The sequence below is a fragment of the Narcine bancroftii genome, chromosome 4 (assembly GCF_036971445.1).
Source record: "Narcine bancroftii isolate sNarBan1 chromosome 4, sNarBan1.hap1, whole genome shotgun sequence".
In the NCBI taxonomy this organism is placed as follows: Eukaryota; Metazoa; Chordata; class Chondrichthyes; order Torpediniformes; family Narcinidae; genus Narcine; species Narcine bancroftii.
This window is the reverse complement of record NC_091472.1, coordinates 78,584,966-78,611,277: the sequence shown is the minus strand read 5'-3', so window position 1 is coordinate 78,611,277 and position 26,312 is coordinate 78,584,966. Positions and strand designations below refer to the sequence as shown.

At 46.5% G+C, this 26,312-nt stretch overlaps 1 protein-coding gene across 2 annotated transcripts in view; it reads right to left on the bottom strand.

Moving 5' to 3' along the window:
• Nucleotides 1-26,312, bottom strand: part of slc1a4 (solute carrier family 1 member 4) — a 78,821-nt gene that overhangs the window by 36,947 nt on the left and 15,562 nt on the right. The window contains exon 2 of one of the 2 annotated variants that reach the window (XM_069931742.1): nt 18,587-18,629. In XM_069931742.1, the coding sequence (XP_069787843.1) occupies nt 18,587-18,629 (43 nt within the window). Of the gene's footprint in view, nt 1-6,784; nt 6,921-18,586; nt 18,630-26,312 lie in introns of those variants that run through there. The other variant, XM_069931743.1, reaches the window with a different exon arrangement.

Genomic DNA, 26,312 nt, shown 5'->3' with positions numbered 1-26,312 from the left:
GCCGCTGTAGTTGTTGTTTTGAGTAGAAGGTGGCCGCCCTTGGGATCTTAAAGATGGCCTCTGCCTTGGCTCACACATGTGTTAGCTGAAGAGAAGCCAGAGATGAATCTCCGAAATACAGTCATAAGATGGCCCTGCCCTGCTGTTGCATGAGGGTCTGATCGGAAATGGAGCCGAAAGTGACTCTCGCCTTCTTCCTGGAAGTGGGGCCCTTAGGCATGGCTGCTCCCACCCCAGTTTGCACGTGGCACAGTGGAAATCATTTTTGGAGCAGTGTAGTGCGCTTTCTTTCTCCAATTTGAGCAGACTGCGCCCCGGGCTGGTGGGGATGCTTCCCCTGGCCACAGTAGCCACAGTAGCGGACTTAGGTTGTACAGCAGTAGCTACAGTTTGGGAGTCGCTCCATGGTGCCACACATTCATCACGTCAGGTAGCAGCAGTAGGGGGCATGGGCATCCGTGCTCTTCTGTGCCGATGCGAGTACCCGCGCCAGCTTCAGGGTTTCCGTGAGGGTCAATTCCCCAGCCTCCAGGATTCACTCCCGGATGTGACTAGACCAAAGTCCAGCGCGCATCCCATCTCTCTGGAGCTCATCCTGGTACACCGCGGCCATTACCGGTCTACACCCAGTCTCTTACCAGGTCCCGCATTGCTTTGGCATAATTGTCAGTGGACTCATCGGGCTCCTGTTTCCTGGTCATCAGGAGGTAGGCTGTTCAGTGTGGTCAGGTACTGGTCTTCCAGCGTCTTTAGCATGTAGTCCAGCAGGTCGCACTGTCATCTTTTAAATCGGAGGGAGGCCTTGGGGTCCTTCAGGTCTAAGTCCAACTTCTCCACCCTGATTGCTTGTTGCATTGCAGCAGCGACCAAAAATAAACTAATACAACTGTTGGGCAATCAAGTGACTCTACGAGGCAGTTGATTGGAGTCAATTAGCTTAGCCATTAGCTGGGGCTCATGAGAGCATCTGGCCTGAATCCAAGCAGGAAATGATCTGGGGTCAAGGTCTTAGCTTGGGACCTTTATTAGGGAATCTCCTGGGAGGGGTCAGAGGGAAGGAAGGGATGGTCCAATACAGTTATTACAGTGGTGTAATACCTCATACCACCACAAAAAAGGTCAGTGTAAGGTTAAGGAGTAAATCATTTAGGACCAAGATGAGAAGAAATCTCTTCACTCAAAGGGTGTTTCTGTTGACTTGTGGAACTCCCTGCCACAAAAATTTGTTATGACCAGTTCATTCGATATATTTAAAATAAAGTTGGATGCAGCCTTATAGGTACAAGAATCACGGGGTATGGATTGAAGGCAGTGGTCCAGTGCTGAAGTCACCTGCTCAGCCATGATCGTATTGAATGGTGGTGCAGACTTGAGGGGCTGAATGGCCTTCTCCTGCACCTATATTCTATGAAGTACAGAAGGATCTTGGGATGCCAGTCCATAGCTCCCTGAAAGTGGCTCACAGTGGATAGAGTGGTAATGAAGGTGTGATCCCTGGCTTCATCAATCAGGGCATGAAGTATAAATGTTTGGAAGACATGTCACTTTGGTTCGGCATGTTTGGAGGATTGTGGTTCTAGTCATCACACTAAAGGAAGAACATGGAAATTATGGAGAGGATGCAAAAGAGGTTCAACAGGGCATTGGCTGGATTGGAGAGTATTAGTTCTAAGGCGATGTCAGAAAAACAGATTGTGTTCTCCGAAGAATCAGAAACTGTGAGGAGACTTGATTGAAGTATATTAAAATTATTAGAGGGTAATGGGGGAAATAGGCGCCGCCATCTTGGGATGCAGGATTCCACGTCACTGCCGCCGCCATTGAGCGCCAGAAGTGCTACTTCTGTGGGAATGGGAAGTACCCCCATAAAAGCTGCCCAGCCCTAAGTGCCACATGCTCTGCTTGCGGGAAGAAAGGGCACTATGCGAAAGTATGTAGGTCCCAACCTTCCCCCAGCAGCGCCACGTGTGACCAACAGCTGCCACCATCTTGGACCGCCCCATTTCCATCTTCACTCCAGACATTACTTCCGGTGGCCGAGACGGATTGATGGAGCTCTGGGGACAAGCCAGGATGGCACCACTTCCGGCTCCACTTCCAGCGACACAGGACAGCCCCACATGTGCAACATGGGGACGGTCATCTTGGCGAGAACCCCCGAACCAATACAGTAGCGACTCAGACAGCAACCAGACACTCGCCTCCATCATCCTCGTCCAAGACAGCCTGTACCAACTGGCCAAAGCAATGATGACCGTCGAGGTAAACGGCTAGCCTACGAACTGTTTATTTGATACCGGAAGCACAGAGAGCTTCATCCACCTGGGTCCTGTACAGAAGTACTCCCTCGTTGTAACCCCGAGGCAATGCAAGGTCTCTTTGGCCTTCCAATCCCATTCAGCCAAGATCAGTGGCTGCAGCACCGTGATGCTGACTGCGCGGGGTCAGCAAGTACAGGAATTTTCAACTCCTGATCATGCTTCAGAGGTGTGCGCCAGACACATTGGAACTAGTCTTCCAGTGCCAGCTGCAGAGCATCTGTATGCAGTTCAACAGCTCTCACCCGCCCCTCATGGTCTGCAACACCAAACTCCTGAACCAGCTGACACCCCTCTCATCGAACATGACCTGTGGCCTCTACTCTCCAGGTCCCACCACCGCCCCTGTTCGAGAACTTCATGCCCGACTGCAAGCCGATAGCCACTAAGAGCAGACAGTACAGCCTCGGGGACAGAGCCTTCATTAAAGCGGGGGGTCAAACAGCTCCTAGCAGAAGGAGTCATAGAAATCAGCACCAGCCCATGGAGAGCCCAAGTAGTGGTGGTAAAGAGAAGAGAGAAACAACGTATGATCATTGACTACAGTCAGACCATAAACCACTTCACCCTGCTGGACAACTACCCACTCTACCGCATTGCTGATGTGGTCAACGAGATTGGCCAGTTCTAGGTTAAGTTGGCTTACCACCAGCTACCAATCTGGCTGGAGGACAGCCCATACCCTGCCTTCGAGGCAGACGGCCACCTGTACCACTTCCTCCGTGTCCCTTTAGGAGTCACTAACGGGGTCTCTGTCTTCCAGAGGGAGATGGACCACATAGTCAGCGACAATGAACTCAAGGTCACATTCCCTACTCAGGCCTTCATTCAGAGTTGGGTCATTGGTGGAGTCGAAGGTCTAGCGAGTGCCTTCTGTGTGTTGGGAGTAAAAAGGGCGCTCAGAGGGTAAAGGGTTAAATAGAGTTGTTTTGCAGAATTCTTTAATTGGCTAATTGAGTAAATTAACAAGGGCCATTAAAGGGAGAAGTAGGAATGGCACAGAGGAGTGGAGCACTGAGGCTTCAGCGTAGCAGAGGCTGAGGACTAGCCTGTTGTCGGAGTGATAAGGTGGGTGAGCTTACTGAATAAATATTTGTTTTGCTTAATTTTAAGGGTGAGTACTGGAGGCAGACAGTTAGGGCCATCCAATGCTCTGGATGTGGGAGGTCGTGGACAATCGGTCTATCTCTGATGGCTACACCTGCAAAAGGTGCATCCAGCTGAAGCTCCTGAGAGACTGTGTTAGGGAATTAGAGCTGGATCTGGATGAACTATGGATCATTCGGGAGGTGGAGGCAATGATAGAGAGAGGAACTTCAAGGAGGCAGTCACCCCAAGACAGTAGGAATCTGATACCTGGGTGACTGTTCGAAGAGGAAGAGGCAGAGAGAGCAGGGCACCCCTGTGCCGGTCCCCATCAGCAACAGTATACTGTTTTAGATACTGTTGGTGCGGACGACCTACCAGGGCCAAGCTGCAGTGATCAAGTATCTGGCACCAAGACGAGACCCTCAGCTCAGAAAGGAAGGAGGGAAGAGAGGAGGGCAGTAGTGATAGGGGGATTCAATAGTTGGGGGACTGATAGGAGGTTTTATGGGAGAGATAAAGTATCTTGAATGGTTTGTTGCCTCCCTAGTGCCAGGGTCTGAGATATCTTGGATCGAATTCTCCCAATACTCAGATGGGAGGGTGAGCAGCCTGATGTGGTCCATGTGGGGACCAATGACATGGGCAGGAAGAGCGAGGTTCTAAAATGTGAGTTTAGGGAGTTAGGAGCTAAGTTAAAGGACAGCACTTCCAGGATAGCATTCTCAGGGTTGCTACCACACACAGGTGAGTTTAGGAGTAGTAAGATTGTGAGAATCAACATGTGATTGCAGGTGTGGTGCAGGGGTGAGGGTTTCAGATTTATTGACAATTGGGTAGTTTTCCAGGGAACGTGTGACCTGTTCTGACAGGATGGTTTGCATCTGAACTGGAGGGGCACAAATATTCTTGCAGATAGGTTTGCCAGAGAGGCACAGTTGCATTTAAACTAGATTAAAAATGGGGCGGGGAACAGGAGTGTAGGAAGAGATGTAGGGGAGAAGGAAGAAAAAGAAGATGGTAAGGTTGTTGATGCTATTAGTGATAAGCAGAAAGTTAGAGGTGGAGAAGATCTTAAATGTGTTTCTTTTAAAGCTGGGAGCTTAAAACATGGATTGATATTTGGAAATATGATGTTGTAGCTATTAGTGAGACGTGGTTGCAGGAGGGTGCAATTGGCAATTAAATATTCCTGGATTTTGTTGCTTCAGATGTGATAGAATTGGTGGGGGGGGGGGGGGAACAAGAGGTAGAGGTATTGCATTGCTTGTCAGAGAAAATATTATTGCGGTGCTTTGGCAGGATAGATTAGAGGGCTCGTCTGGGGAGGCTATTTGGGTGGAATTGAGGAATGGGAAAGGCAAAGTAATGCTTATAGGAGTATATTATAGAACATCTAATGGGGAGCGAGAATTGGAGGAGCAAATTTGTAAGGAGATTGCAGATACGTGCAGTAAACACAGGGTGGGAGATTTTAATTTTCCCAACATAGACTGGAAGACGCATATAGAGTTGGATGGTTTGGAGTTTATAAAACGTGTTCAAGAAAATGTTTTGCAGCAATACATAGAAGTACCAACTAGAGAAGAGGCCATGTTGGATCTTGTGTTAGGGAATGAGATAGGTCAGGTGACAGAGGAGTGTGTTCAGGAGAACTTCAGGAGCAGAGAAGGAATGGTCTGGACCCAGGGTTGAGATTTTTGATTGGAGAAAGGCTAACTTTGAGGCAATGAGAAAGGATTTAAAAGAAGTGGATTGGGGTGATTTGTTTTATGGGAAGGATGTAATGGAGAAATGGAGGTCATTTAAGGGTGAAATTTGAGGGAACAAAATCTTTATGCTCCTGTTAGGTTGAAAGGAAAGATTAAAAGATTGAGGGAGCCATTGGAAAATGGAAACTTGGTTTGGAAAAAGAGAGATGCCTGCAGTAAATATAGGCAGCATGGAGAAAATGAGGTGCTTGAGGAATACAAAGAATGTAAAAGGATCTGAAGAAAGAAATTAGAAAAGCTAAAAAGAAATACGAGGTTGCTTTGGCAAATCAGGTGGAAGTAAATCCAAATGTTTTCTACAGTTCTATTAACAGCAAGAGGATAGTGAGGGATAAAACTGGTCTCTTCAAGAATCAGAGTGGTCAGCTATGTGTGGAACCAAAAGACATGGGGAAGATTTTGAACTAGTTCTTCAATATTTATGAAGGAGAAAGATATTGAATTGTGTAAGGCAAGTTACATGTGGGGAAGTTTTGGAAACTGTGATGATTGAAGAGGAGGAGGTTCTAGAGCTTTTAAGAAATATAAAGATGGACAAGTCTCCGGGTCCTGACAGGATATTCCCTAGGACTTTGAGGGAAGTGAGTGTAGAAATAACAGGGGCTCTGTCATAAATATTTAAAATGTCATTAGCGACGGGGATGGTGCCAGAGGATTGGCAGATTACGCACATTTTTTCCACTAAGTTTGATGGCAGTGGTGGGCAAACTAATGGAAAATGTTCTTTAGAAATGGTGTATAGATAATTATCTGGATAGACATGATGTGATTAGGAACAGTCAACATGGATTTGTGCATGGAAGGTCATGTTTGACAAATCTTTTGAATTTTTTGAAGAGGATACCAGGAAAATTGACAAGGGTAAGGCAGTGAATGGTGTCTATATGGACTTTAGTAAGGCCTTTGACAAAGTACCACACCGTACTTCGTTAGGTGTGAATATGGAAGTAGTAAAATGGATTCAACAGTGGCTGGATGGGAGATGCCAGCGAGTAGTGGTGGATAACTGTTTGTTGGGTTGGAGGCTGGTGGCTAGTGGTGTGCCTCTAGGATCTGTACTGGGTCTATTGTTGTTTATATAGCATACATTAATGATCTAGATGATGGGGTGGTAAATTCGATTAGTAAGTATGCCCAATGATACTAAGATAGGTGGTGTTGTGGATAGTGAGGAAGGTTTTCAAATCTTACAGAGAGATTTGGGCAAGTTAGAAGAGTGGGCTGAAAGTTGGCAAATGGAGTTTAATGCTGACAAGTGTGAGGTGCTACATTTTGGTAGGACTAATCAATATGGGACATACAAGGTGAATGGTAGGGCATTAAAGAATGAAATTGAACAGAGAGATAAAGGAATATTGGTCAACAGTTCCCTAAAAATGGAATCTCAGGTGGATATGGTAGTGAAGAAGGCCTTTGGAATGCTAGCCTTTATAAATCAGAGCATAGAGTGTAGGAGTTGGGAGGTAATGTTAAATTGTACAAGGCATTGGTGAGGCCAAATTTGGAATATTGTGTTTAGTTCTGGTCACCAAATAATAGGAAGGATGTGAACAAAATAGAGAGAGAGTACAGAGAAGATTGACCAGAATGATACCTGGGTTTCAGCACCTAAATTATAGAGCAGTGGTTCTCAACCTTTTTCTTTCCAACCTCCAGGATCCCGAACTTCGGCACTCAGTCATCAAGAAGAAGCCCCAGGCAATAGTGGAAGCTGTGCGCCACTGGAGGCATTACCTGGCCGGAAAACCATTCGCCCTGCTGAATAACCAACGAGCAGTTCAATAACAAACAGTGGGGAAAAATTAACAACGACAAGATACTGAGGTGAAAAATTGAGCTATCCACCTACAAATGAGATCTTGTACCAGCCTGGGAAGCTCAAGGAACCTCCCTATGTCCTGTCTCGGGGAACATGCACCAACGCACAGTTGGATCGTCTCCAAGTCCTCCACAACAACCTCTGCCAACCCGGAGTCACCAAGCTCTACCATTTTGTTAGAGCCCACAACCTCCCCTACTCGGTCAAAGACATCAGGGAGTTGACACACAACTGCCCGGTCTGCACTGAGTACAAACCCCAGTTGAACCAGCCAGACAAAACCCTCCTTATCAAAGCCACCTGCCCCTTCGAGTGGCTGAGCATGGACTTTAAGGGACCTCTCCCGTCCACCAACAGGAATGTATATTTGCTTAACATAGTGTATAAATACTCCCACTTCTCCTTCACCATCCCCTGCCCGGATATAACCACAGTAATAAAAGCACTATGTAGCGTCTTTGCTCTGTTTGGATACCCCTGCTATATCCATAGCGACCGGGGTCCTCCTTTATGAGCGAGGAGCTGCGCCAGTCCCTGTTGGCCAAGGGCATAGCCACGGGCTATAACCCCTGGGGGAACGGGCAGGTAGAGAGGGAAAATGCCATTGTTTGGAGGGCAGTCTCTTAGCTCTTCAAGGAAAAGGACTACCCACCTCCTGGTGGCAAGACGCCACCAGGTCCCTTCTCTATATGGCCACGAATGCAGCACTGCATGAAAGGCTCTTTTCTTTCCCCAGGAAATCAGAGACCACACTACCGTCCTGGCTGACGAACCCTGGGCCTGAGATGCTGCAAAGGCACATCAGACACCACAAAACTGACCCTCTGGTCAAGAAGGTCCACCTCCTCCACATGGAGTATCAGGACGGTCGACAGGACCTGGCACATGCAGGAGGCCCCTCGAGCGACCGGCCAATCCCCTCCCCCGGTAACCCAAACCAACTGGCTCCACTATCGGCACCCGATTTCACACCCCAAACTCCATCTGACTTGAACAGCACCGGGGTACCAACCCCACCTCTGTCACAGGAGGTACCACCTGTTGCACAAGATGCCGCCTGGGAATCGACAGCTGTGTCACCCAGACCCTGTAAGGGACTTTGAAGTATCACGAAGCTGCAATGATCACTAAACCACACCATCCCGTAAGTATGTATGGGCTGGCCTGCCCCTTGAACCTGTGACTCCTCCCTCCCAGATATCTCCATTAAGGCTGTTATGCCCAAACCCCTCCCTCAGTACTTGCCTTGGAACCGGGTCAGCAACATGCGAGCTGTGCTGACACTTTAAGTGATTAAAGCCTACAAGTCATGATTCTCTGTCTGATTGTGACTGATTGGTAGCACACAGCCTTAAACACAGACCCCAGCCTTCGATGCGTCAGACAGACAGCTAAGTGGTCAAATGACAAATCTTTAACGGGAAATTACATGAACTCGCTTCAGCTTTTTGGATTTATTTGGGTAATTAGCAGGAAGTAACCAAGAAAGTGTAAAGGAAAGCACCATGAAGCCACTTTGACTCATCTTAATCAAATTATCACTTTTTCTTTTCTTTTTAAAATATTTTTATTGATTTTAATAAAGAATTTGTATAAACAAAATAGGTATAATTCAATAAGATAGTTTGGACAGTCACATAAACTAAATAAGATATTCTGTATAATCATTAACATACATAAATTGTAAATCATATCCATAATTCATCTTCTAAATAGTATATTACTTTTTGCATGTTCTTCTATTACTTTTTTAATACTTGAGTCTAACATTTTCTCAACAATAAACATTGGGTTAATAAGCCTAGAGTTACCTGTTTTTGCAATACACCGAAGTGCTGGAGAAACGCTGCGTCTAAGAAGGGAAATGGAACACTGGTTGCATCCTTTCTGTTTCCTCTCGACGCTGCATGACCTGCTGAGTTTCTCCAGCACTTTTGTGTATTAGTTGCCTGATTTTGCTTTCCGTTCTTTTTAACTAATCATATTGGCAGTTTTCCAACCCTCAGTAGTTCCCTGGAATTTAGAATTTTATTTTAGACCATTACAGCCTCTGCACCACTACCTCATCAGCCACCTTTCTTGGATGTTTAGATGCAAAGCAACAGGTCCCATTAGTTTTCCTACTACTAATTAACATATTTATGTGCTGAATTGCCTATTGCTTAATATGAAGTGAACAATGGAAACTGTTCTGCATGCTATCCAGGCAAGTTAACTCATGCTTAAATATAACAGGGCAATAATAGAAACAATACAGGGTGTAGTATTACAGCAAGTCAAAGAGTACAGAATATAGTTTCAAGACAAATTGCAGTGCATAGTGAAAGATACAGATGAACAATGCAAGGGATTCTTTTTACCAACAATAGGTCCATTAGGAGTCTGATACCAGCAGAAAAAAAACTACCCTTGAATCTGGTTTGCGTTTCTCCTATCCGATGGAAAGGGTAGAATAGATTGTGACTGAGATTGGATGGATCCTTTCATATATTGGCAGCTTTCTGAGACAGTGGGAGTTCTAGATGAAGTCAATGGAAGTGAAGTTCATAAATATTTAATTTCTGCTCATAATTTTTTTTTAGTGTTAAAGGGATGCGCATGGTATCTTCCACCAGAAAGACCATTGTAAAATATCTATTAAACTCCTCCATCCTTTTTTGTTCCCCAAACCTTTATCCCTCAACTTCTTTCTCGAAAGGGCCAGTGTTCATTTTGACCTCTCTCTTCTTTTTAATTGACTTAATAAAGCTTTCCTTGTCAGGATTATATATCTGAATGGTTTACTCTGTTTATTTTCTCCTTCTTGATTTTTAGTCCTTTTCCAAACTCAGTAATGTTTACTTGGCTTTTTATCAATTACTCTGTATAATTTCACGCACCTATCTACACAGCTCACAGCGCTGGCTATCATCATCAGACTTTAATAATCCCTCGTTCATCAATTAAGTATGTTTAGAAGAACAACAAATGCTTGCAGCCCCAAAGCAGATTCTTGTGGAATGCCACAAGTCTTGTCTTGCCTATTTAACCACCTGCTATTGTGGTGATGTGTAATTACACCATTAGGTCACCAGGGGTTATCCCGGTGACCTTGTATATAAAGCAGTACAGAGCTACAGTCTAGTTTTCCAGGTTCGTCTTGCAGAGAGACAAGACCTCTTAGTGTACATATTAGTTTATTAGAGCTGTCTTATACTCTCACTGCTGGTGTGGTTATTGTCAGTACAATTTAATAAACTAGTATCAAAACTACTAGGATGGAAGCTGCTTCTGCTCCACCGTGCACTCCCGACCACCTGGAGACTCTTCCGGAGGAATGGAATCCGGGGATGACCAGCACGCACGTGCATCTGAGGACAGAGACAGCAAGGGACCGCTGTACTGGAATCGTAGTGGAATGCGGGGAAGACCACAGAAGTATGATAGGGCAGTTAAGAAACGGCCAAGAGCCCTGCCTGCCTGTGGGTTTGCCGGTACATGTGCTGCCGACCCTAAACCCCCGTCCGATCAGAAAGGGGCCACTACAAGCACGGGTGGAAGGATCTCCGCAAGTCGTGCTCCCAATTGTCATGTATGTGCAGAATTCCCAAACATTCCAGAGCCGGGGAAAGCAGACACCACTACCGTCACTCCCCCAGCAGCAGTTTCCCCAGTACCACGGAGATCTGATGCTACTGGTGGGATCCCCCCTAAGCCTGCTGCAAACGTCCTAAAGCCAGAGACTCAGCCAATAGCCCCAAGCACCCAGGTTACTCCTCCAGCAGACACAGCCCCACAGGCACTACCAGCAGCTCCCAGTACCCCAGCGTCCACCCTTGCTACACCTAGACCCAGAGACCACGTGGAGACCTGGGAATGACCTCCGGGGTGTCCCCACATTACCTAAGGGACCAAAGACTGCAGCTTAGCCATGTGCTGCGACCAGACAGGCTGGAGCTCGACTCCAGAAATCCCGGAGCCGCCATACACTTCGGCCGCTGGTAGAGATGCTTTCTGAATTACGTGGAGGGTGCTGAGGCATCGGATAAAGAGCTATTAATGCTGCTGTTAGCGCAGCTGGGAGACCACCCTTACTCCCTTATACAGGATGCCAGGTCCTACCAAGAGGCATTGAGCACTTTACAGAAGCATTACAGTAAGGGGCATAGCGAACTCCATTCCTGGTACAGGCTCATGACCAGGTCACAACAAGTAGGGGAGTCTGTCAGAGACTCTGAAAGACCTGGTGAGAGGCTGCAACTTTAAAGCAGTATCAGCTCAGGAGTATGCGGAGGACCTTATTAGGGACAGAATTGTTGCGGGCATACGGTCCACTGAGACGAGACATCGATTGCTGGAGAAAGGAATGGTGGGCCTATGGGACTATTGCAGAAGCTTTAGGAAGCACCAGGAAAGAATTGGAGGAGTACTCACAGGACCCTGGGGCTGGGACAAACGTCACACTGCTGGAGTCTCTAGACCCACGAAAAGAAAAGTATGCTGCCTCAGAGGAATTCACAGCAGCAGCACACCTTGAGGGTCCCAAATGCTTTTTCTGTGATCAAAGAAAGCACCCCAGAGCCCTCTGTCCTGCCAGAGAAAATGTCTGTTCCAACTGTGGGAAAATGTGGGCATTATGCAAGGCCACAGCCAAGGCCCATTCTCATGCTAATGAGAGCAGGAAAGCTCTTCTTTCTCCACAGACAAACAGAAGAAGAAGAATGCCATGTGCAGCTGGCCATCTTGGACAAATGCTACATAGCAGAGGACACAGTCTTCAGGAGATGAATATGACGCCGAGTACTATCGGATGGAAGGACACACCAGACTTGCTTCCCTACGCATGAATCAGGCGAGTCCACACGATTTATCTGATGCCACTGTGTGCATCAAAATTAATGATGTGAGGGTAAATTGCTTAATAGATAGTGGAAGCACTGTAAGTTTTATTGACCAGGGGTTAGTCAACCGCCTTGCCCTCCCAACACACTGAGTGAGCACCGGATCCTGTTAGCAGCCAGCAGCCTTGCAGCTGAGGTAAAACAGTTTTGCAGGGATACTCTAGAAATCCAAGTCACAAAATACGAAGGGTTCAAATTACTAGTACTCCCTCACCTCTGTGCCCTGGAACTATTGGGGTTAGATTTTCAGTGCCAGTTAGAAAGCATTATAATAGTGAACAAAGGGCTTCACCCCCTCCCCCCCCCCCCCCCACCCTCTACGCCTTACTAAGAAACAACACTGCAACCTGTCTGTCCTGAACATAGATCCCCCTCTGCTGTTCACACATCTAACCCCAGAATGCACACCAATAGCCACAAAGAGCAGGAGGTACAGCCCGAGGGACAGAGCCTTCATTAGGACAGAGGTCCGCAGGCTACTACAGGAGGGCATCATAGAGCAGAGCACCAGCCCCCGGAGACCCCAGGTGGTTGTAGTAAACTCAGGAGAAAAACTGCACATGGTAGTGGATAACAGCCAATCAACAAATTTACACAACTAGATGCCTACCCCCTGTCACGCATAGCAGACATGGTCAACAACATTGCACAGTATAAGGTGTTCTCCACCATAGACCTGAAGGCAGCATACCACCAACTGCCCATTAGAAACAGCGATTGCATTTACACGACATTTGAGGAAGACCGCAGGCTGTATCAATTTCTGCGACTCCCCTTCGGTGTCACCAATGGAGTGCCCCTATTTCAGAGAGAAATGGACCGAATAATAGATGAGTTCCAACTTCGCCAGTAACACCATGGCGAAGTTTGCAGATGACACCACCCACGGTGGTGGGGTTGATCACAGGGGGAGATGAGTCTGCCTACAGGAATGAAATCCTGAATCTGACCGAGTGGTGCCGAGCTCATAGCCTGATCCTAAACACCACAAAAACAAAGGAAATCATTCTGGACTTCAGGAAGCACAGGTCTGACCCGCTCCCCCTCTACATAGATGGTGACTGTGTGAAGAGGGTCCACAGCTTCACCCTCCTGGGCATCAATATCTCAGACGACCTCTCCTGGACTGTAAACACTTCAGCAGTCATCAAAAAGGCCCAGAGGCGCCTGTACTTCCTGAGAATGCTCAAAAAGAGCAAGGTGGGTCAGAAGCTGCTCATTACCTTCTACAGTTCCACCAGACAGAGCATCCTGCTGTACTGCAGCACAATATGGTTCTCCCATTGCACTGAAGAAGAGCGGCAAAGACTTCAATGGGTGGTGAGGGCAGCAGAAAAGATAATTGGATGTCCCCTACCCTCCCTGAAGGATCTCAACACCTCTCGTTGCCTCAGTAGAGCACAAGCAATAATAAAGGATCCCACCCACCCTGCCCTGCATCTGTTTGACCTACTACCCTCTGGCAGACGCTACAGGTCAATCAAGACAAGAACAAACAGACTCAAAAACAGCTTTTTCCCCCAGGCTGTCACTACACTGAACACACATATCCACAAATTCCCCTCTCTGTCCTCCACATCTATTATACATACAGCCGACACCCCCCCCTCCTTTCACATAAAGGACATATACGGCACTGTAAATTAAACTTTTTATTTAACTTCTGTGGTGCTGCCTGTGGTTGCGTCGCTGCATTGGTAACCTTGTACTGCTGTCATAAATCTCGTTGTATAACTTGTACAATGACAATAAAAAGTTATTTGATTTGATTTGATTTGGTCCCCTACTTAGACAACATGACAATCTGTGGCCACACTCAGGAGGATCATGACACGAATTTAAAATGCTTCTTCCAGGCAGCCAAGGAAAGGAACCTAACATACAACAGGGACAAATGCATCTTTAGCGCCAGGAAGTTGCCAATCCTGGGCTATATAGTGCAGAACAGGGAAATCAGCCCAGACCCAGCCTGTTGCACCCTCTTCTAGACCCCCCAGTGCCACACACACTGAAAGCACTAAAAAGGTGTTTGGGACTATTCGCTTACTACACCCAATGGGTCCCCAACTACGCCGACAGGGCCTGCCCACTTATAAAAGCCTCAGTTTTCCCACTGTGCCCAGCAGCCACCAGAGCATTCAGGGACATTAGGGACCATATCACTAAAGCTACCATGCGGTCCATAGATGAGTCGATCCCGTTTCAAGTAGAAACGGATGCATCCGATGTTGCTCTGGCAGCCACCCTAAACCAAGACAGGCCTTTTTCTCGTGAAGTCTACAGGGGTCAGAGGTAAGACACTCAGCAGTAGAGAAGGAGGCCCTAGCCATTGTGGAAGCAGTAAGGCACTGGCAACATTATCTAGCATGCAAACACTTCACCCTCATGGCAGACCAATGGTCTGTGGCTTTTATGTTTGATAACCAGAACAGGGGGAGAATTAAGAACGACAAAATCCTGCACTGGCGGATAGAATTGTCTACATTTAGCTATGACATTCTACACCGCCCCGGGAGACTCAACGAGCCCCCAGATGTGCTGTCCAGAGGCACTTGTGCCATCCTTAACCACATGTCCCAGGTTGCAGAGCTTGCACAATGACCTGGGCCACCCAGGGGGTCGCTAGACTGTTTCACTTCATTAAAACCCAAAACCTCCCATTTTCGGTAGAGGAAGTGAGGTCAGTGAACAAGAGCTGCCCCATCTGTGCGGAATCCAAACCGCAATTTTACTGGCCAGACAGAGCCACCCTGATAAAAGCTACCAAATTTTTTGAGCACCTCAGCCTCGATTTAAAGGCCCACTCCCGTCCAATAATAGAAATGTCTATTTCTTAAACGTAATAGATGAATATTCCCATTTCCCCTTCACAATCCCGTGTTCTGATGTATCAGCAGCCACTGTTATAAAATGCCTCCAATCCATCTTCAGCATATTTGGGTACCTGAACTACATACACACACAGGGGTGCTGCATTCATGAGCGCAGAAGTACAGCAGTACCTGCACGAGAGAGGGATTGCTACCAGCCCCACTACAAGTTACAATCCCAGGGGGAATGGACAAGTCGAAAGGAAAAATACCACTATCTGGAAAACGGTCCTCTTGACCTTAAAAGCAAAAGACCTGCCTGTTACTTGATGGCAAGAAGTGTTACCAGAACCCCTACACTCTATATATTCTTTGTTGTGTACTGCCACTAACATGACCCCACATGACCGTATCTTTTCTTTCACAAGGAAAGCCACGACGGGCACAGTGCTGCCTAAATGGATGAGGACACCAGGATGTGTTCTCCTCCGGAAGCACTGCAGACCCCACAAAGCGGACACGCTGGGGGATCAAGTGGAGTTGAAGCACGCGAACCCTCAGTACGCCTTCGTCACATTCCCAGATGGAAGAGAAGACTCGGTGGCCACCAGGGATCTCGCGTCGGCCGGATGTGTGAACAACGCGGAGGAACACAGATGTCTACGAATCAACAAGGAGCGCAGCAGCAGTCACTAGAACAGTCGTCCATCGAGTCATCCCAGAGGACTAGACCACCCACCCCGGAAATCAGGACCCTGGGTACGCCCGCTCCACAAAATATCACCACCCTAGACTTGATGGCAGGACTTAACCCATACAAGAGGATCCCCAGCCCACACAGCCATCTAGTACTTCCCACTCCCACACCTCCACCAAGAAAGCCCGAAAGGCAGACCGCACTCCCCACCCCTATACCACTACCGAGGAGGTCGAGAAGGCAGCGGAAGCCATGAAAAATTTTGGACTTATGAACTTACAAACAAAGGAAGGAGGGGGTGGGGGGAATAACAATTTTTTAAGGGGGGGGGTGAATGTGGGATTATGTAATTACACCACTAGGTCACCAGGGGTCATCCCGGTGACCTTGTGTATAAAGCAATCCAGAGCTAGTCAAGTCTTCCAGGTTCATCTTGTAGAGAGACAAGACCTCTTAGTGTACATATTAGTTTATTAAAGCTGTCTTATACTCGCACTGCTGGTGTGGTTATTGTCAGTACAGTTATTATCTGTGCTCCTTACCTCCTAACATTCAATCATAGAGTCACAGAGCATAGAAACGAGCCCCTCTGCCCAATTTTCCCACATCAACCAGAGTGTCCAACACACACTTATAATGTGGATTGTGGTGGGAAAGTGGATTGCCGAGTCATGTGACTTCTCTGACTGGAGCCTAGTTGGAAGACACCTCAACTGCCAATCAAGGGTTAGATCTGCCCACAGGTGAGTCTGATGCATGATTGGTCTTCACAGGTCATGTGGACAGGCCTTGCATTGAAAAGGTTGACCATGTGCAGTCTCTGCTCTCTCTCTTTCTTTTTGTTCGTTGCTGCTGAATGGAGACCATCACTGAACTGCAGGCCATGGGCACCTCCAGAGGGCTGATTGCAATGGGCTCATCCTGGATCCCAAGCTTTAGGCAATGCTGGAGACCAGATTCATTTGATATACTTGTTAGTTGCAATTAATTTTCTGTTTTGCTGTGATTTCTAGAGATGGAGAGAGATGATGGTACTGTGTGTTTAACCCTCATGTTCCCAATCGGGAGTTGAGAATGTTTAGCAGTACTTGATGTATAGAGCGCATCGGATGTCCCCCAAAGTTCCTCAACATGATTATCCAACTGCACGAAAACCAACAAGGTCGGGTCAGATACAGCAATGAGCTCTCTGAACCCTTCTCCATTAACAATGGCGTGAAGCAAGGCTGTGTTCTCGCACCAACCCTCTTTTCAATCTTCTTCAGCATGATGCTGAACCAAGCCATGAAAGACCCCAACAATGAAGACGCTGTTTACATCCGGTACCGCACGGATGGCAGTCTCTTCAATCTGAGGCGCCTGCAAGCTCACACCAAGACACAAGAGAAACTTGTCCGTGAACTACTCTTTGCAGATGATGCCGCTTTAGTTGCCCATTCAGAGCCAGCTCTTCAGCGCTTGACGTCCTGCTTTGCGGAAACTGCCAAAATGTTTGGCCTGGAAGTCAGCCTGAAGAAAACTGAGGTCCTCCATCAGCCAGCTCCCCACCATGACTACCAGCCCCCCCACATCTCCATCGGGCACACAAAACTCAAAACGGTCAACCAGTTTACCTATCTCGGCTGCACCATTTCATCAGATGCAAGGATCGACAATGAGATAGACAACAGACTCGCCAAGGCAAATAGCGCCTTTGGAAGACTACACAAAAGAGTCTGGAAAAACAACCAACTGAAAAACCTCACAAAGATAAGCGTATACAGAGCCGTTGTCATACCCACACTCCTGTTCGGCTCCGAATCATGGGTCCTCTACCGGCACCACCTACGGCTCCTAGAACGCTTCCACCAGCGTTGTCTCCGCTCCATCCTCAACATCCATTGGAGCGCTCACACCCCTAACGTCGAGGTACTCGAGATGGCAGAGGTCGACAGCATCGAGTCCACGCTGCTGAAGATCCAGCTGCGCTGGATGGGTCACGTCTCCAGAATGGAGGACCATCGCCTTCCCAAGATCGTATTATATGGCGAGCTCTCCACTGGCCACCGTGACAGAGGTGCACCAAAGAAAAGGTACAAGGACTGCCTAAAGAAATCTCTTGGTGCCTGCCACATTGACCACCGCCAGTGGGCTGATAACGCCTCAAACCGTGCATCTTGGCGCCTCACAGTTTGGCGGGCAGCAGCCTCCTTTGAAGAAGACCGCAGAGCCCACCTCACTGACAAAAGGCAAAGGAGGAAAAACCCAACACCCAACCCCAACCAACCAATTTTCCCTTGCAACCGCTGCAATCGTGTCTGCCTGTCCCGCATCGGACTGGTCAGCCACAAACGAGCCTGCAGCTGACGTGGACTTTTTACCCCCTCCATAAATCTTCGTCCGCGAAGCCAAGCCAAAGTTCATTGCTGTGTATGTGTTCATTAGTTGTGACCATTGCTGAACTCCAGGCTGTGAGCCATGGGCAGCTCTGGAGGGTTGAGTTTATGGGCCCATCCCAGATCCCGAGCAGCGGCGACACTGGAGATCAGGTTCATGTGTATGCACTCATTAGTAACAAGGTAGACTATGCCTGTGGATGGTGGCTGTTGAGGAAGTTAAACCCTCGTTTCTGGGTATACCGTGCCTCTGTGTGAGTGTGTGCCCTTTTGTGAATTCCCATGTATAAATAAAGCCCACTGTTTGTTGATAATGTGTCCAGTCTTGATTCTCTTTAAACCCACTGAACCTATTCTTGATCACAACACCACCAGTCCCACCTGCCTGCATTTGACCCAAATCCATCCAAACCTATCCTACCCAAGTATCCATCCAAATATTTCTTAAACTTTGCATTAGTAGTACCTCAACCACCTCCTCCAGCACTGCGTTCCATGCACTCACCACCCTCTATGTAAAAAAAAAAGTTATCCCTCAGGTTCCCCCTCCACTCCCCTCACTTTGAACCTATGACCTTTGATTACCTCTTCCCCTACTCTGGGCAAAATCAATTTGCAAGCAAGATGATTCTCTCTCAGTTATTTTGAAAAGTTACTGTGATCATATTTAACCTTGCTGTACTTTTAACAATAGTTTCAATTTAAATTTTTTGAAAACTGCTGGTAAAATGAGGTTCATGATTACAAAAAAGGCAGAATGCAAAATGAAGGAGCTACGCTTGTTTCGGTTTGTGTTAATATTTCTGACAAACTGCCTCTGCTCACTTACCGAACGGAATGCAGCAGCAACAAGGTTTGAAGGAACAAGGTTTCTGCAACAAGAAAAAGAAATCACAATCAGTTTATTGGTAACTAACTAAACATTCAATGAGACAAAAGTTGGAAGTGGAATTCTTGACTTTAGCAAGAATACAAAATCTGCAACATTTCACTTGAACATTTGAACGCCTGACTTGATCCTATTGCATTTTTCACCCTCATTTGCATCTGTCCTAAGGGAACCAGAACTACAATTCCCATATCCACTGTATCCAGGCAACTCCCACAGTGTCCAGCTTAATGGAATTTTCTTTTCTACTTGATCGGAAGATTATTCCAAAGCCTCTGAAACCACTAACTTTTGTTAATATAAAAATTTCAAGGAACATTCAGAGTTGCCTACTACAGAGTGCAAGACCCAGAAAACTAAATGAAACATGTTCTATAGGTGAAACTGTTTTGATTACTTGCTCTGATGCCGCTTTGCCCCAGAACAAGGTAATGAGAGGTTACTGATAGGCATATCCACTAAACATACATATGTAATGTTATCAAGTTTATATATTCCATGTACAGCGCAAATACACCCTTCAAGCAGGGCTGTTACACTGGGCCAATATACCAACAGAAACCTCAATTGCAGTCCTTCACCACAATCTATCACACACTCCACACAAGCAGGACAAGGTTGCACCAATATACCAACAATGCAGTTCACCCAGATTTTTCAACTCATGAAATTTTAATCAATTAAACATTTTGCAGGTATCCAACCCTTTGCAAACTGAGGAAGTCCAGTGTAACCTGAAGGGTGAATTGTTCGTGAATGGCATTCCTGCTTTGTAGGTAAAATGTATTAACTTGATGCTACAAATGTATTGACACAATAAATGTATGGATTTGACAGGACTACCAATTTAAAGAAAGCAATACAAAAAAATGTTAGAGGAACTGAGGAAGTCAGACAGCATCCAGGGGTAGAAATAATCAATGTTTCAAGTCAGAATCAAGACAAAGATATAAAGTAGCATTTTAATGGGGGGGGGGGGAAGAAGCTGGGGAAAGGGCCCAGAGGTGATAGGACCAAAGGTGTGAGAGATAGAGACAGGTAGATGGGAAAACCATCATGAAGGGAGAACAAATAAAAGTTACAGAAAAAGACTGAGTAAGGAATAGATAGAAATGGAAACAGTGAAACTGGATGGGGGTGGGGGTGGGGGTGGGAAGGGTTACCTCAAATTAGAAAAATCATTGTCATTAGGTTTGAGGCTGTCCAGGAGGAATGTGATGTGTTATTCCTCAAGCTTAACCAAACTTTTTTTCTGTAAGAGTCTGTAACTTTTATTATTGCACTACCTGCTATACTCAAGGATAGGCTAATTTGCCTGTATAGCACACAAAACAAAGTAAACAAACTATTTCATTATGCTTGACAATAAACTATACAATTGATTTAATTCAGGCGGTTTCTATTTGTGGCAAATTAAGGATTGGGTTGGCAAATTGTAAGGATCGGGTAGTTAAGTTGATGTGCAGTGCCCCTCAAAATGTGCATCTGAAATCTTCAGTGGCAAACTGAAGCCTTAAGAAAGCCACTTGTGTTTTGCAACCAAAATTAGATCAGATCTAAGCACAGCTGAAAACGTGAACCATTCTACTCATTTCCACATCTTACTTCCATATTGCATTAGTAGCATTTGTTCTCCAAACTGCCCATGAAATGTTCTTGTTATAAATTGATCTCTGATAGCATTAACTGTTAAAATTCACACTGGAAATGTTGATCAGCTTGGTCAGTTAAGATATAGTTCAAATGAGTCATGCTTGATTAGAGTAGTCAGGTTTAATGGATTTCAAATTCACATTTCATTGGGCAGAATAATATGATCAGAGATGACCAAAAAAACATGCATCTTAAGTCAACAGCATGTAAAATATCCCAGAATATTTGGAAAGAGTATCAGCAAACAAAATTCAACAACTTGCATGTAACCAGGCTTTGGGGAGAGGGGGAGAGTAAAGGCAACAATTTGGGAGGAAATTCGATGTTCAATGTGGTTTTACAGTCATTTACATAAGTAAAATGTTGAGATGTGCCGCAGCCAAACAGGTATGTAAGATACACCGAACGCAAAGGCAAAAACGTAAATGACCACAAATGCCAAAGCAGAAGAAAAAAATAATAAATATCAAAGGTTAAATAAATGTTCACAATTCCAATTAGCGCAAGTTTAAAAAAAGACATTGCAGTCATGCACACAGATCTTTTGGTGGCACCGGGTCAGTTTATGGTGAGGGTTGGAGTAATACAAGAGAGGTTCAAGACCTGATAAATCTGCCCTTGAAGCCTGAGGTGCTGAACTTCAAGCTTTGGCTCCTTCTGCCTTAAGGGAGAATCAAGGAGAGATTGTGACTGGAAGGATGGGGATTTATAAAATGATATTGTCAGCCCTCAAGGCAATACCTCATACAAATGCTTTAAATGGATGAGAGGTTGGTGCCCATGATGGACATGGCCAAATCTGTCACTTTCTTCAGCCTCTTGCAGTCCTGGGCACTCGGGTTTCCAAACCAAGCCATGATGCAACTACAATAGAAGTTTGAAAATCTGGACAGTTTGGGGATTGAGTCAACCAGATTTTCCAATTTTCTGGATTCTCAGGCAGTACTTTTAAAATTCAAATTTATAGAGGAATAAAGAGATGAACAGGTAAATTTTGATAGTTTACATTGTAATGGGTTATAGCTCAAGGTATAGTGGGTTACAACTTGAGGTTGAAAGAAGACTCACACACCAAGGGTGTGTATACGACACTGCCTTTATTTGGCTGCAGCTCTGCCTTTTAAAGGCAGCTGGCCACCACCACCGGGGTGTGGCTTGAACGGGGCTGGCTGGTGATTGGGTGTCCCAGATGTGTGAGCCCAGATTGGACCCCTGTGATCTGCTGGCGGTGATTAGTTGTTTCGACCGCTTTTCCTGCGGCCTGTGGGAAGGGCGCCTCATCCTGCGTACTGTCTACCCAGTCGTCGTGTTCAACAGCCATTTGCTGCATCGGCCTGCTTCACGACCCCCACCCGAGAACTGGCAATTGGCACCCTGTCTTTTGGTGGCCAACCCCTGCGCCATGGGGTCAGGTGAGTGACTGGTTGGTTAACGTCTAAGTGGGCCGCTTTCAGCCGATCGAGCGTGAAGTTCTCTTCCCTGAAGCCAATGTCCAAGGTGCAGGTGGAGCTGTTGTGCCTGACGCTGTATAGCCCTTCATAAGGCCGTTGAAGAGGTGGTCGGTGGGCCCTGCGTCAGACGAATATCTAGTAACAGTCTGCACAGTTCTTTAGGATAAAGGTGCTGGCTTGCCCATGAGCTCTGGGCTTAACTGGATTCAGTGAACCCAGGTGCTAGTGCAGTCGAGACAATGTGGCCGCTGGAAGCTCCCCCAAATCCTCAGAAGCCACCACAAATTCACCCAGGATGACAAGGGGCACGCCGTAGACCAACTCAGCAGAGGATGCCTCAAGATCCTCTTTCAGGGTGGGGCAGTGCAGATGCCTAGCAGGACCCAAGGGAGTTTGTCTGCCCAGTTCAGTCCAGTGAGTCAGGCCATTAGAGCTCTCTTTAGGTACTTGTGGAACCTCTCCACCAGCCCATTGACCTGTAGGTGGTATGCTGTGGTGTGGTAGAGTTGAGTCTTCAGGGCATTTACTAAAGTGGTCCACAGGATAGAAGTGAATTTGGCCCCCCTCTCAGATGTTAAGTGGTCAGGGACCCAGAAATGTGCCTCCCAGGTGTTCAGTAATGCCCGTGCACACATCTCCGTAGAGATTTCGGTTACTAGCACCAATTTTAGTCATCCGCTTGACCATGGTCAGTAGATAACCTACACCTCTGGATAAAGGTAGGGGCCCCACAATGTGTATGTGCATGTGGCTGAAACGACAGTGTGCTGAATCAAAGGGGTGTGGTGGGGCTTTAATGTGGGTCTGGACCTTGGATATCTGGCACTGAGTAATGTTTTGGCCCACTGAGTGACCTCTTTACAGAGGCAATGCCAGACATACCTGTTGGCCACCATTCTAACTTTAGTCCTGATAGCAGGGTGAGCCAAATTGTGGATTGAATAGAAAACTCGCCTCCTCCATGTGACCGGGATGACGGGGCATGGTTTACCAGTCGAGGTGTCACAGAGCAGCGCGTGGTTACCTCGGGCGATCTGAATGTCCTTTAGTTGCAGGCCGGTGAGTGCTGTCCGGTACACCGGTATGTTAGGGTCTGCTTGCTGTGCATCCGCCAGGGTCACATAGTCGATACCCGGAGCAAGGTCATGCACTGCTAGGATAGCCGGACAGGATAGGGCTTCAGCCACCACTTTGGACTTGCTAGCGATATGTTCAATGTCTGCTGAAAACTCAGGTATGTAGGACAGGTGCTGCTGTTGCCTGCTGACCACTGGTCCGACACCTTGCTAAAAGCAAATGTAAGTGCTTTGTGGTCTGTGTAAATTTTGAACTTCCTGCCCTCCAGGAAGTAACAGAAATGCCAAATTGCCAGGTATAAAGTTAACAGCTTCCTATCAAAGGCACTGTCCTTGAGCTCTGGTGGCCCTGAGATGTTTACTGAAAAAGGCCAGTGGTTGCCATATCTGTTAACCAGTTGCTCAAGTACACCACTGTGCTGGAGGCATCTACTGTGAGGGCGGTTGTGGCGTCTGTCCTCTGACGCACAAGGAGGGTGGCATTGGCTAGGGTGTCTTTGGTTGCTTGGAAAGCATCGGTCACCTCCTGTGCCCATTGAATGTCTTTACTGGGCCCTGCCATGAGAGGAAACAGCGGAATCATGATGTGGGGCCGCTGCAGATATGAAGCGATGATAAAAAAAATTAACCATACCTCCGAACTCTTGCAGGCCCTTTCACTGTTGTTGGTCGAGGGAATGAACAAATAGCATCCACTTTGGTAGGTAACGGCCTGGCCCCACGTTGGTCAATGCGATGATCCAGGATATCAATTGTCTCTTAGCCAAACTGGCTCTTGGCTGTATTGATGGTTAAACTGGTCACTTAGCCTGGAGAACAATAGTCTTAAGTGAGCAGCATTCTCAGTGCGGGTTAATAGCTCCTTATTGGCCACATACTTCCCTTGCTCCGGGGGCTGCTGGAGGAAGTCGATGCAGTGTCGTGATCAAGGGCGCTGAGCACGTGGTAGTAGCTTGTGTTGTCTGTGGAGATCCTGCGAATGGTGAACTGTGCCTTGCCTTGCCCTGCTGGAACCACACCCATGGTTGCAATGTCCAAAAGCCTGTCAGCTTCAATGCTACGGGATTAATTGTAGGGTGTTCCTCCATTGTTGGGTCCAAAACGTCATTTGTACCAATCGGGGTCACTATGGTTATAGCCTGAGATATAATGGGTTATAGCCCGAGGTTGAAAGAAGACTCACACTCAAAGGGAGTATAATTGACACTGGCTTTATTGGGCTGCAGCTCTGCCTTTTATAGGCAGCCAACTGCATCACCATCAGGGCGTGGCTTGAGCGTGGCCAGCTGATGATTGGCTGTCCTGGATGCGCAGGCACGGATTGGACTTCCTGCAATCTGCTGGTAGTGATTGGTCGATTTGATCGCTATTCCTGTGGCCTATGGGAGTGGGCATCTCAGCTCACGTGCTGTCTACCCAATCGTCATGTTCGACAGCAGTGTGCTGTGTCAGCCTACACAGCAGGCTGCAGGTCACTACATCATGCTTCATTTATCAAAACGAGCAGTTTTACAGAAAAAATAAAAATGCATCTGTGGCACTCACGTGTGCACACACACAAACAAAAGCCCACTAAATTTTAAAAGTTTGAGAGTTTTTGAAAAGTCTGGATTCTCGGGTGGCCCGGATTTCTGGACTTCTACTGTAGTCAGTTGACTTTCCACAGTGCAACTGTACAAATTCAATAGAGTATCCAACAAGCCAAATTTCCTTGATGTGCTGGCTCCAGCAGATATCCACCAGTACGTGACACCCCAGGAACTGGAAGATACTAACACTCTTCACTGCTGACACGTCATTGAAGTTAGATGTGTGGTCCCTCAGCCTCCCCTTCCTGAAGTCCACAATAAGCTGCTTGGTCTTGCAGACGTTGAGGTCAAAATTATTATTCTGGCACCACACAAGCTATATTCTGACCTATTATTTCCTGTTGTTCGGTGAACATCTGCAAATCTATAGAGTGTATCCAGAGCTTATTACCTTGGTTGCAGAAGACAAGGTAGCCACAGGCGAATAGTAGTCAGTGCTACACATAAACCTTAGCAAGATATTTGACTGTGATGCTAGGCATAGATAGGCAACTGAATGAACCACTGCTAACCATAATCTAACTCCTCCTATGTTTGCAATTAAGATGAGTGGAAAGGCTTTGGCGTGTCGCTTCCTAACGGGAATATTCTGCATTTGCTTGAAGAAATGCAGACTCAACAGAAAATAAAAAGGTCCATTATAGAATAGGATGAATATTTTTAATCCCCATATGGGATTCGTAATTCTATCTTAGTATATCCTGTTAACATCAGAATCCGAGGTTTTGAGCAAGGTACTTTGCCTGATAATTATGGTTTATATTCTCTATCACAATTTCTATATATATTTTGTACATACTATGATTTGAATTGAATTATGTAATCAGTTAGAAATCATGTATAAAGGTTTTTTTTCTATTAGAATCAATAAAAAAAGATCTTAAAAAGAAAAAAAAATAACGGTCAACACCTGATCAAAGCAGCCAACTAGGTAGGCATCCTGTACACTATCCAAAACATTCACATCTACCACTGGTGTGTTACTATGGCTACAGTCCTCACACAATTACCTTGGCAGGTAGTCCAAGACTATTACAGCGCCAGCGACCTGGGTTCGAATCCAATGTAATCCCTAAGGAGTTTGTGCATTCTCTGCGTGACCAGGTGGGTTTCCTCCAGGTGCTCCCACATTCCAAAGTATAGGGTTAGTAGGTTAGTTGGTCACATGAGTGTATTTTGGACAGCGTGGGCTCGTGGACTGGAAGGACCTGTTACCGTGCTCCCTCTCTCAATTAAAGAATACACTGCAATTGTTTGCACAGGTTGATCCAAGAGTACTGCCAAAACATGTAAACTGGAGCAAGAGCAGCCGGAGCCTGGCAACACTGGTCCCCTTCAGCTCACACATCATCCAGACTTGAACAAAATCACCATTCCTTCAGCAGCACCGGCTACCTATTCTGAAAACCCAGCAGCACAAGGACAGCTTCTTCCTCCCTGCCATCAGACACTACCTCTTTTTTTTTTTCTTTTTCTTGCACTACTTTATTTATTTTGAAATGTGGTTTATAGAAATGTTTGTACGGTGATGATGGTGCAAAAGAAACAAATTTTGTGACATGTTCACGAATCTGGAACTCCCCTCCCTACAGCATTGAGGGAGGATCTTCACCAGAAATTCTGCAGGACTGGGGAATAGATCATGGGTCTTCACAGCAACACCCAGAGCTAGAAAACATTAACAAATACAAAATAAAAGGCACTGAGGATCCAGAGTTATGTTCTCCAGCCCACACATTTTTAATACTATTGTTGAAAGGAGTTTAATTTTGCTTAGTTTTTTTTTCATTTCAAAATGTTTCCTTTGGTGTTTTTCAATCCAAACAATGACAGATTACAGATCAGAAACATTTGCTTGGTTTTTCTCTCCACTGAAGCTTCCGGGGCCTGCTGAGTA